This window comes from Neovison vison, chromosome 1 (genome assembly GCF_020171115.1).
Source record: "Neovison vison isolate M4711 chromosome 1, ASM_NN_V1, whole genome shotgun sequence".
NCBI lineage: Eukaryota > Metazoa > Chordata > Mammalia > Carnivora > Mustelidae > Neogale > Neogale vison.
Window position 1 is genome coordinate 243,833,121 of NC_058091.1, and position 12,374 is coordinate 243,845,494.

The 12,374-nt window shown below is 39.7% G+C and overlaps 1 protein-coding gene across 2 annotated transcripts; it reads right to left on the reverse strand.

The window, feature by feature from the left end:
- Positions 1-657: 657 nt before the first annotated feature.
- On the reverse strand, positions 658-12,050 carry C1H5orf24 (chromosome 1 C5orf24 homolog). Of its 2 annotated transcripts, none has more exons than XM_044227303.1 (2): positions 11,793-12,050; positions 658-5,139 (listed from the first exon to the last, which is right to left on the reverse strand). In XM_044227303.1, exon 2 carries the CDS (start codon positions 5,134-5,136, stop codon positions 4,570-4,572), a length of 567 nt encoding a protein of 188 aa, XP_044083238.1. In that variant the 5' UTR covers positions 5,137-5,139; positions 11,793-12,050; the 3' UTR covers positions 658-4,569. The 2 variants fall into 2 exon arrangements, with proteins under 2 accessions (XP_044083238.1, XP_044083228.1); XM_044227293.1 differs by lacking the exon at positions 11,793-12,050 and adding an exon at positions 11,372-11,462.
- Positions 12,051-12,374: the final 324 nt, after the last annotated feature.

The following is a 12,374-nucleotide window of genomic DNA, read 5'->3' on the forward strand; positions in this document are numbered from 1 at the left end:
AAGAGGGACAAACGGACTCTAGGCCAAGCGCAGAGCCCGACAAGGTGCTTGACCCATGACCCTGAGATCATCACCGGAACCAAAACCATGTGTCTGACACTTAAATGACTAAACCACCCAGGCACCGCCATCTGAAATTTTTTTTCAAGATTTATTTATTTGAGAGAGAAAGAGCACACACACACAATCAGGGGGAGGAGCAATAGGAGAGAAGAGAAAGAAAATCTTGAGCCAACTCTACATAGAGAGTGGCACTGGATGTAGGGCTCAATCCCAGGACCCTGAGATCATGACCTGAGCAGAAACCGAGAGTCAGACACGCAACCAAGTGAGTTGCCGAGGCATCCTACTACCTGAATTTTATAAATTAAGAAGATCAACCACACTTAAAATTTAAATATAACCCTATGGCAGAACTAGTAGCCTGCTGTATCTTAATAATGCGAAGAAAAAGCAAACAACACGAGATCTGTTTATAAGTTGGGATTTTAAATTTCAGATATATAAATATTACTATTTTGAGAAAAACAAAAGTATAGAGGGACAGATTTCAGGAAGCACAGCCAAGAAAATATGAGATCCTGTCATGATAAAGGTTTACTTACCATCCGTCCACTTCACAAATATTGTGCTAAGAAAATAAAGCAGTAAACATAATTGGTTTTAAAGCAATGACTTTATTAATAAATATACATCCATATGATGATGTAGATACAAATCATGAACACTACTCCATTCCCATACACATAATTGCACACGAGTAGCTCAAGTTCATGGACATAAAAACATACACAGTATCTATTCGGACTTTTTACAGCAGAGGACAGCGTGCTTATATCAGTTAATTGGTAATTATTTTCTCTGTAATTATCTGTGGAAAAAGGAAACTGTGAAACTTAAAGAATCAAAGTGGTCTGATTATTATAAATCACACACTTGATTTACTATAGCATTAAATTTTCCAAAAATTAAATACATCGTATGTGAGAGTACAGGTTTACCTACTTTGGAGGAGGGGGAGGGAAAAGCAAAGGAAAGATTTAGATACATCCTAGAGTTTAATAGCATATAGTTAAGCCATAATAAAAACAAAAATATAATAGCATCTCAATATTTTAGGTCCAAGGAAAAGTTCTGAACTGTTGTGAATTTTTATATTATGAAGGGATAAAATTTTACTGCATATAGAGACAATGACCGACAGAGCAGCAGGTATCGCCAACATCCCCTGAATTATTTTTTAAAGCTTCTTAGAATAGAAAGAAGGTTTTTTTTTTTTTAACTTTAGCTCATACACTGGTTTTTCTTACACTGGCTGGATCACCTTTAACCTAATAAACGGATCCAGATCATTGTTTTTTCCTCCTTAACTCAAAGAAACTCTATTACATCATGAAAATATACATGTAGATTCACACAAACATCAGTTTGGAATGAAGATTACTTTTATTACTTTAACAGATATTTTCTTTTAAAAAGTAAATAAAAAATATAAAGAATATTTTAGTCTAATTGAACACTGATTTTAAAAATGTCCCCAAATATTAAAAATTAATCAGATACTTATTTTCTTCCAATACATTGTGCCAGTATTTTTTTAATATCCAGTGCAAAACTCCAAAGATAGTATCAAAATCATCCCATACTAAAGATTAGTTATGCAAGGTTATATCTGTCAAAAAATGAAAATTTCATCTGTATTAGCTGCTTATTTGTTAATATGATAATAAATAAGGCATGTTAAAATAGTTTTCAAAGAAAATAGTAAAGTAAACTTACTTGGATAGCAGATCATTTTCTGACCAACAGTTTTAATATAGAATAGTGAAACCTATTTTGTGAAGAACAGAATTATACAATATAAAATTAGCAATTTACCTTTCAAGGAACAATCACACAGTTGGAGGAAAAAGCCAGTTTTCCCCAACTGATTATATTAAAGTATAGGCAATTGTTTAACATGCTATTTCAGTGTTTATCATGACAAGAGACAGTGTTACAAAAGATGCACAATGTAGTCTTTATAGAGAAGTAAAAATATTTTATATTTTAAGACTTCATGTTATCACTTAGATGTCTTTCTCTTCAGCATGGCACCAATAAACTGTTCACAAGGAGAAAAGGAAGTGGAATCAGGAGATGCTCACCATCATACAGGTCTAATACTCCAGGTAAATGCTTACATGAACAGAAAATTCAGCTCTCTAAACAATGTTAACCATTCACAACTGTAGCCATTTGCCCCCTCTTTTTCCTGGGACATAGCTCCTGATATTAATAAACACTGTTATGAACAGAATTCCTTTAGCTGATTTCACCATTTCATTAACATGTATACAAAATTCATTATACAATAATACACCTGCTGTATCTTCTGACACACAGCACAGCACCACTGAGTAGATGTGCTGGAGGATGGGGAAAGAGGCAGAGCAATGAATGAATGAAGCAAAGGCAAGAGAAAGGGAAGGGTATGTACAATAAAATCAGGAATGAAAATAAACTGAAAGGGAATCGTCAAACAGACATAGTATAAAACAAAAGTCAACCAAATCCTAGACCGTGATCTGTATTACCCTACCGTAGAACATTTAATGAAACAACCGTTTTCAGGAACTCAAAAGAGGGTTTCTAAGTCACCATGTGCTGAACAACAACTTGAGAAACAGGTAAATGACAGATATATATCAAATGTGGACAAACATATGAATAAAGATGTAAGCATTTGCGTGTGTCAGAAGTTATACTGTTCTGAGTAAATTATTCAAAGTTTTATATTTTAAGCTTCTGCAAAGAGAAACTCTTGTAGCAATTTAGCTGCCAGAATGTTACAACTGATTATATAGTCATCCAATATTGTTCTCTATGGTTTGTGCAAAGCTAAAATTGTTGAGGTCACTGTCTTAGATGCCAGTGGAAACACAGTCCCCACGTACAATTTAACACCTCTTACTGTAAAGAGCAGCGTAAGTCCAACTCATTGTGTCAGGTATCACTGGAACACCTAAAAGCTTGCTGCTTTTTTCCTGATGAAAAGGTACAAAACATGACATCCATTTGCAATGAGAGTTTGCATTAACTGAGAGCAAGCCCAAATAACACAATGTGCGCCCTTTTAAAATTTTAATTATTTAAAAAGTTTTTGGGTCCTGCAAATCTACACTAGAATCTCAAAGGCATTTAAAATTCCACAATTTGAGTGGAATTTTCTTTTTTCAAATCCAAAGTTTGTAATAGTTTATTTAGAAAAAACTCAGAATAAATAAAATGTATTAACAAAGACTATCACTGTCAGAAAGGGGAGAAGAGTGATTTCTCTCTGTCCCTATCATACACATCTACACAATACTTTTTCTTTGCTATCTTACTTCTAAAGCAAACATTGCTGGAAAAGATCTTCTTTTGGATGAAGTGGTCCCACTGGAGCCACAATTAGATTTTTAATTAAACTAATCAACATATTTCTACATGATTCATGCATAGATGGATTCCTATATATTTAATATTTGGGTTCTGACAGACAATTGCATTTTGTTTATACCAGTTTTAGACTCTACCATTCAATTTGTGTCCTTTGGTAGATATAAACCTGAAACCACAGTAAGTGCTAATGCAATGGGACAATTTCTCAGGAAAACACTAAAAATTTTTTGAATAAATGAGCATTAATAAATGTTTTAAGTATAATGCTTTAAAACTAAATATTTAAAGGCAAAATGTAGTGACTACAGCTACATGCAGACCTTAAGAATATTTCTTTTTCTATTATATTAAGTATGCTATTCTCAGAATGCATATTTCACCAGAAATGTAATGTGCAGTTTTTCTTAAAAAGTTTAATTTTTCTGTGAATATGAACTGCTTGTAGTGTTTGGTATATATGCTCTCAGACAATTAAAGATATACAACGAATCAATGTTGAAAGGCAAACATAAGAATTCTTTTAGGAATAATGGTTAAATCAATTAATACCATGTAAATCAATAAAATAAAATAAATAAGCTTCTGCTGCTTAAACCTAGAACATTAAAAGGTTGTTAACATCTGAAGTCTATGGAAATGCCAAAGCATAAAAATATCTGTGTCCTGTCTCATGAAAATAAATGTTACAAAAACTCACAGCCATTACCTCAAGTAATCCTGAATCATTAGTTTGCTTTGTTCCATCAGTTAAAAATACCTTGGATATTATCTTTATTATATTGTAGGCTTACTTCACAAACTAATAGGTATAATGGTTTCAGTTGTTTAGCACATAAAGCATCTATTTAGAATGGCCCAAAAGGAGTAATGAAATATGAGACACAACCAGAACTCTAAAGGAAAAGCAAAAACGACGTAGTTAGGTATTACACTTGAACCTATATACAAATACAATGCCACTGCTCATGCCCTGAGTGCATCTGTCAGCATATGGCAGTTTCTGAGCAAAACCAGGAAAACAAATCAAACAGGAAAACAAATTTGGAAAGCCCAGGCCACAAAATCATCTATGTCAAAATAAAACCAAGAAGCTTTGGGATTATTCACAATACTCCTTCTAAACCTGGCCCTCCTTTCCTGCCTCATTCACTCATTGGGTGGCTTGACTTCACTGCTGGTTTCCTCTACCCCATGAACTGCTCTGCCATGTATCATAGGGTAAGGAAAAGCAGCGGTGCCACAGCCATAACCAAGATCAGCAAGACGGGATAGAGCTTTAATGCTACCTGGAGGTCTCCCTGGGCTGACTTTGTATCCTGCAGCTTTAGTTGTACCCAGAGGTCTGCCTGGACTTGTCTTAAATCCAGCTGCTTTGGTGGTTCCCAGGGGTCGGCCTGTGCTGGTACGGTATCCTGCGGATTTGGTGGTTCCTGAAGGTCGGCCACGTTTACCAGATCGGTTGAGATTTTTCTTTTTCTTTAGTTCATCTTTTATCTCTAGACTTCTGCCACTTGTAGTCTGCAAGTGTGTTTCATTTAATGGGTCTTGCCTCTGACAAGCCATTGGTTTGTGGCTGACTGTGTGGCTATATTTGCTTTGCTGGGAGGAATATATGTCAAACTGATCAGCAGCTCTCATGGCATCTTCATTGAGGCAGGAAGGCTTGCCAGGCCCACAGAAAGCCGGATTACTGCTGGCAACAGGATGCATCATTTTCTACCAAAAATAAAAGACAAATATGCATAAATACACATATACAAATATATACCTGTATGACAGTATTCAGTGAGAAAAATAGTCTGTCTTCTAAAACGGATGCAGGCGACCTAAAATTAGACTGACAGGCAGGACTCCAGACCACTTATAAACAAACACACATCAGCAGATTCAAAGATACTTGTTTTCCTCAACTTAATCAAGTGTATGGACATAAGTCACGCAAGATACTCAACTATAATAGGCATTAGTAGCCATAATGTTCTCTGCTTAGGAACTGGAAAAGTGGCTAACTAGGGAATGAATCTGTTACATTTTAGAGGTTCTTTTTTCCTAGATTATGAAACCCTGAAACAGTAACAACAAAAACAAGAACTCTTATTAACAGTATTCCTTTTTTTTTTTTTTTGCCTAACATTCTTAGAATATCTTCTTTTGGCCCTTTATTTCTCACATATACACTTCTGACCTAGCCACAGTTGCTACAAGGTGGACACTTCTTCCTTATAATTTATTATTGATATAGAACCCTCAAGTGTAGGGGCGCTTGAGTAGCTCCCTTCAGTTAAGCAACTGACTCAGTTTCGGCTGAGGTCATAATCTCATGGGTCTTGAGACAGAGCCCATGCTTCAGGCACGGCGCTCAGCAGGGAGTCGGTCTGCAGATTCTTTCCCTCTACCCTCCCCTCCCCCACTCGCGCATGCGCTCTCGATCTCTCGTGCTTGCTCAAATAAACAAACCTTTAAAAAAACAAAAAGGATCCTCAGCAGTGTATGCTACACTTTACAAACCACGGAATGTGCCAAGCAAAGAACACAATCTCTCAAGATACTCCCTTTAAATTAACTAATCTATTAAAAACAACAAAAACAAAAACAAAAAAAACTAACCCCCCAAAACAAAGTTTTAACCCAAACTATCCAAACAGGAGGAAGTACGAATAGGAGAGGTGAACAAAGGTTTCCATTAGCTAAAATGAATCTACACGTATACAACTGAGAATTACACTACAAAAATATGGGTAACAATCAACAAAAATACTTCCTATTTTTAAGGTATGATTATCAAGACCAAAAAGCTGCATGTGCAATTTCTTTCTGATCATAAGTATGTGTGGATCTTCCTCCCTTAAAAGAGCCCTGTGACTAACTAACAATGAGTCCAGTCTCTGTTTAGTCTGTGAAGACATCCCTGTGATTTTTTTCTCTTTATGAAGTATATATTATGACTGGTACCATAACAGGCCAGCCCTAAACAGCCATACCATTTAGACGCACAGAAACTGTTTTTTGTTTTTTTTCTTTAAAATTTTATTTATTTGACAGAGAGAGAGAGCATGAGCTGCGGGAGAGGCAGAGAAGGAGAAGCAGACTCTCCACTGAGTAGGAAGACCAGGACTCTGATCTGGGACTTGATCCCAGGATCCCAGGATCATGACCCAAACAAAGGGCAGACATTTAACGGACAGCCACCCAGGCGCCCCAGAAAATGGGTTAACTAAAATACTATATTTCAATAAGATAAAAAAAATAAACATATGGGTTCCAATTCAGATTTAGAAAAAGAGTCACAGGTGTACAGTAAGATCTAGCCCATTGGGCACCTGGGTGGCTCAGATGGTTAAGGGACTGCCCTTGAGGCTCAGGTCATGATCCCAGAGTCCCAGGATCAAATCCCGCAACAGGCTCCCAGCTCCACGGGGATCTGCTTCTCTCTGACCTCCCCTCTCATGCTTTCTCTCTCTCTCAAATGGATAAATAAAAAATAAATATTAAAAAAAAAATCTAGCCCATAAGCTGTTAAAAAGTTTGCCTATACCACACACGTAAAATCGCATCAAAACCTCAGTTATAAAGGCAAAAGGAAATGGGAATCAAGTCACAGAACTGAAAATCAATAGATACAGAGCTATTCACCAGCTGGCTTAAAGTCTTCTTCTTTTTTTTTTTTTTAAAGACTTTATTTATTTGACAGAGAGAGAGAGAGAGATCACAAGTAGACAAAGAGGCAGGCAGAGAGGGGGAAGCAGGCACCCTGCTGAGCAGAGAGCCAGATATGGGGCTTGATCCCGGGACCCTGAGATCATGACCTGAGCCAGGCACCCCACAGCTGGCTTAAAGTCTTAACTATAAAAGAATATCTACAATGAGAAGCTATTTGTTTACAGCAGAAGCCTTACAGACTTGAGGACACAAAACAAATTAAGTGAATTACACAAATATTAAAAGGAGTAATTCTTTGCTTAATCCCAAAGATACAATTAGAAATAGGTTATTATCACTTCATCAGCTCAAATTCTAATTTCAGCTCAGAAATAAAAACAGATCAAGATGTGTTCCAAATGTAGTAATATTAGCTGAAAGTTAAGTTTTTGAACATTTCCTATGTGTCACATAAAAAGGTTGGCATTTTGCACAGTATCTGATTTAATCCACACAACTCTGTGATGAACATACTATTATTAGCCCTATTTTACAGAAATGGGAGGGATTTTTATCAATTTGCCAAGGTCACACATTTGGAAATGGTAAAGCCAAACAGGAATTCAGGTAATCTCACATCAGTACCAACAATTCCAGCATAATGTAACTACATCAGGATTTCTCAATAATAGCACTGTCATTTGAGTCAGATAACTCTTGGGGTTTGGGGGGGTGGTGGTGTCCTGTGTATTTTAAGATGCTTAGGAGCACCCCTAGCCTCTACCCACTAGATGTCAGTAGCTACACTCTCTTCTTCTCCCTCCCAATTTGAGAACCTAAAGTTTCTCCATACGTTGCCAAATATTTTGGGGCGGGGTGGGGATGGGGGGGAGGAGTAAAAATTCACCCCCCACCATGAGAATGACCCAGCTATACGAAAATGAAAACCTAAGAACCACTTTAAAATATTCCTGTTTTGGGGGGTGCCTGGGTGGCTCAGTGGGTTTAAGCCTCTGCCTTCGGCTCAGGTCATGGTCCTTGGGTCCTGGGATCAAGCCCCGCATCGGGCTCTCTGCTCCACAGGGAGCCTGCTTCCTCCTCTCTCTCTCTCTGCCAGCTTCTCTGCCTACTTGTGATCTCTGTCTGCTAAATTAAAAATAAATAAATAATTATTTTTTAAAAAATCCTGTTTTGGGGCACCTTGGTGGCTCAGCTGGTTAAGCATCTGCCTTAGCTCAAGTCAGGATGCTGGACTCCCAGATGGAGTCCCACACAGGGCTCCCAGCTCAGCAGGGAGTTTGCTTCTCCCTCTGCTTCTCACCCAGCTCTCATGCTCTTTCTGTCTCAAAAAAAAAAATCTTTAAAAATAAAATAGGGGCCTGGGTGGCTCAGTCTTTAAGCGTCTGCCTTTGGCTCAGGTCATGATCCGGGGGTGGGGATCATGATTCCCACATCGCCCCCCCCCCCGCTCGGTGGGAGGCCTGCTCCTCCCTCTCCCACTCCTTGTGTTCCCTTCTCTGTGTTATCTCTCCGTCAAATATAATCTTTAAAAAAAAAAAATTAAACAAAATATTCTTTTTTTTTTTTGAAGTTTTTACTTATTTATTTTGATAGAGAGAGATCACAAATAGGCAGAGAGGCAGGCAGAGAGAGAGGGGGAAGCAGTCTTCCTATTGAGCAGAGCCCGAGGTGGGGCGTGATCCCAGGACCCAGAGGCTTATTAACCCACTGAGCCACCCAGGTGCCCCATATTCTTGTTTTTTATTCACCTCTTTCGCTCATACTTCTCCAAACAGCCACAAAATCTTTCTGTTGATAACATCTACAAAGTCAAACAGATTTGTTTTCCAAACTGAAAAAAAGCTAACCTTGTAATTTGTGAAGGGACTAACCACATTCTTTCTCCCTTGAAGTTATAAACTAATTGAGACATATAAACAGGAATTTCACAGGAATCAAAATACCAGTTTATTGCCAATAAAGTTGGACTAGAGACCACATGCAAAAACAAAGATAAACACAGACCTCTGAGAAGATTTTAAGAAAAAAAGTGAACCCCTTTTCAATTTTATCATTCAGAAATCACCCTGCTAAACGGAAAACTCTAGTAAAAAGAGGTAGAAAGGTACAAGTTCCCATCTACAACCAGCACTGACAGTAAAAGAAGAAAATGTTTCTTCCTACAGTCTATTTCAGTGCTTTACATTTTATGCCTTTTAAATTCCTATCATTTACCAAAATCTTTCCTCTGGATCTTACTTCCCTTAACTTTACTTCCTCTTAATTTAGCAGAACACTCACCATATATTAGCACTCAGGATACAAAGCCAGCTTAGAAAGATGTGGCCATGTATCTTCTACTCAGATACCAACAAACACTGAAAAAAAAAAAAACAACAAAAAATCCCCACACTACTTAAAAAGTAGACCTGTAATTAAAAAAAAAAAGAAGAAGAAGAAAAAGAAAAGCAAAGCACCCCTCACCAATTCCTTTAATCTTCTCCAGGAATTCAGGCATTTGGTTTGTATTATGTTAATTTAGTTCTGACACGGCTCACATTTATTGAGAGCCAAGTCCATGCAAAACACTGTTCTTAGCACTAGGACACAAAACAGGAGTACAGTTGTTTATTCCAATGGAAAAACAATGAGGCACTGACTTAAGGAACATTTCTAAGGGCAAGTCTTCTACATGTTCTGTTTTCCTTCCCCACTACAGTAAAAAAAAAAAAAAAATCAGTACAGTATTGCGCTTACTCAATAACTGATTAAGACACTAGAAAAGAGGGACGCCTGGGTAGCTCTGTTGGTTAAGTGTCCCACTCTGCACTTCGCTAGGGTCCAGATCTCAGGATCATGAGACAAAACCAGGTGTGGGGCCTGCTTTTAAGTTTCTCTCTCCCTCTGCCCCTCCCCACTCTGCTCACCCACACCCTGAGCTCTCCATTTTTCTTTAAAAAAAAAAAAAAAATTTGGAAAAGAAATTAATCTACTATGACAGTTACTGATGTAGTTAACTAAAAAGGAAACAGTTAAAACCCACCCTTTCTACTTTGAAGTTCAACCTTTTCAGATGGGAATCAAACAACAGCCATTAGATCCTTTTGTGCATCATCATCTACACACACATACACAAGATAGATGTTTGTAAGCAGTTATTATATATACAAGCATTACTTAATCCTACTCTTATTATAAGGTCTCCTACTTCAGGGCTTGGCGGCATACTGTTCTTTCTTCCAAGAGTCTTCCCATAACAGTACAGAGTTCAATGAAAATATGCAGGCCACAATTCTTAAAGAGAGAATGAATTCATTTCTATAAAGTTTGGACTGAACGAAAGCCAAGAGTTACATAACTGAACGTGTAGCCTATCAAAGGTTAATTACCTTTAAAAATAGTTCACTGAATATAAGGGAGTCAACTAAGAGCTTCTATATATTTTAACTATATTTTAACTATGACTAAATTAGAATTTTTAAAGCACACACTGGGGCGCCTGGGAGGCTGAGTCGGTTGAGAAACTGCTGATTTCCGTTTGGGTCGTGGGATTGAGCCCCAGCGTCCGGCTCCAAACTCAGCGGGGAGTCCGCTTCTGATTCCCGCTCCCTCTGCCCCTCCCCCTGCCCCCTAAAATAAATAAATAAATCTTCAAAGGGGGAAAAAAAAAAGCACACATTAAAACTTGCTATCTTTGATACTGTTCTACTGTGTTTAAACTCGGAATTCTCTGGGTGAGCCATTCTTTACGAAATAATTCTTTTCCCTTTTCTTGCATGTGGTACTCATTACTGCGAACATAAAGAACTATGACTATTTTTATTAACTTCACAACGCACTCCTGAAGCTTTCTAAACACGGAGAAAATATTTTTTTTCAAGAAATCCAAGTTGTGGTTTCTTCCAAAGATCAAACATCAAACAATTCTCAGATTTATTTCAGGTCATTTGGGTTGTAACGATTATATAGAATCATATGTGTTTTTATAATTCTAAATAAAAGTCCATTTGTGACCCACATTACTCAGAAAATCTATTCAGCAACAGCCAAAATAAATGCCAAAAGCCATGCAGCCTGTCCCACCACAGAAAGTTTTGATACCACGACAGATCATAAATAACGGCCTTCTTTGTCTCCTCTCTACCCCTTAATTGTGCCCCACGGCGCAGTTTCCCCCGTACCAGAATCCTTATTTGACAAGAGGCGTTTGAAAATGTATTAGCCGTTGTAACCAAAAGCGATTATTAATGCATTAACATTAACAACTTTACAGAAGATACACGCCCACACCAGAGAAAGAGTCGCGTACCCTCCAACAACCAAAATTCATAGCCCGCTATCCTTGCACTTGGGGAGTTCTGCGAGCGGCAGAAGTCCACAGGCCACTCCATCTAGACGTCCATCTCGAAGCCGGCAGGCTTTAATTTAACGAGGGACAGGGAAGACTGATAATTTTGACCTCTTAAAGGAAAGAAAGGGTGACCCCTCCCCCCCCCGCCGGAGGCAGTTCCCCCCAATAATGGCTCCACGCCGAGGGAGAGCAGGCTACGTCCGGGGCCCCTCCTCTCGCTGCGGGCTGGGCCAGAGCCCCTCCTCAGACGTGGGTCGGAGACCTCTTCTCACTGGCAGGCTGGGCGCCGGTTCTCGCTGCCTCTTCCCCTTCTCCAAGAGCTCCCGCCGCCCCAACTCTGCTCTGAGCCAGACTGACAAACCCCCGCGCACCCACCTACCTCAGCTGCTGGTAGCCCGGCCCCTCAGCGAGCCCAGGGGTTGCCCATCAGCTGGGAACCTGACGACGACGCCGCTCCCTTCCCAGACCGTCGCCTCGGCACTGCGCGAAGAGCACAAGTCGGAGAGGCAGGCAGCGAGGGCGGTGGCGGCGAAGTGGACGCTGGCTCCCAGCTCTCACCGCGGCCACCGCTCAGGGTCCTGCCCCAAACGCAAGAGGAAGAGGCCGCCACAGCCCAGAACTGCGAGGGGAGGCGTGCGCGAGCTCGCAAGGACCGCGCACGCACACGCATACGCACATCGCGAGACCCAATCTCCCGCCGACGACCAGCACGCAAGCCTGGGGAGGGTAGCCGGCGGAGCCAGGCTGCGCTTGCGCGTCGTGGGGCCGGGTAGGAGGCGGGGCTTAGGCCCGCTCGGCTCAGGCTGTAATGCAGACAGCGCGGGTCGGATGGGCTGAAGACACAGCTTATGGGTAATAACTTGCTTACAGGATTGATGTTTCACCCCAATTCTGTGATGTTGGAACTCCTACTTGACCCCATTATTCAGATTACAGGAGTCAAGATTTGAATCCAGCTATG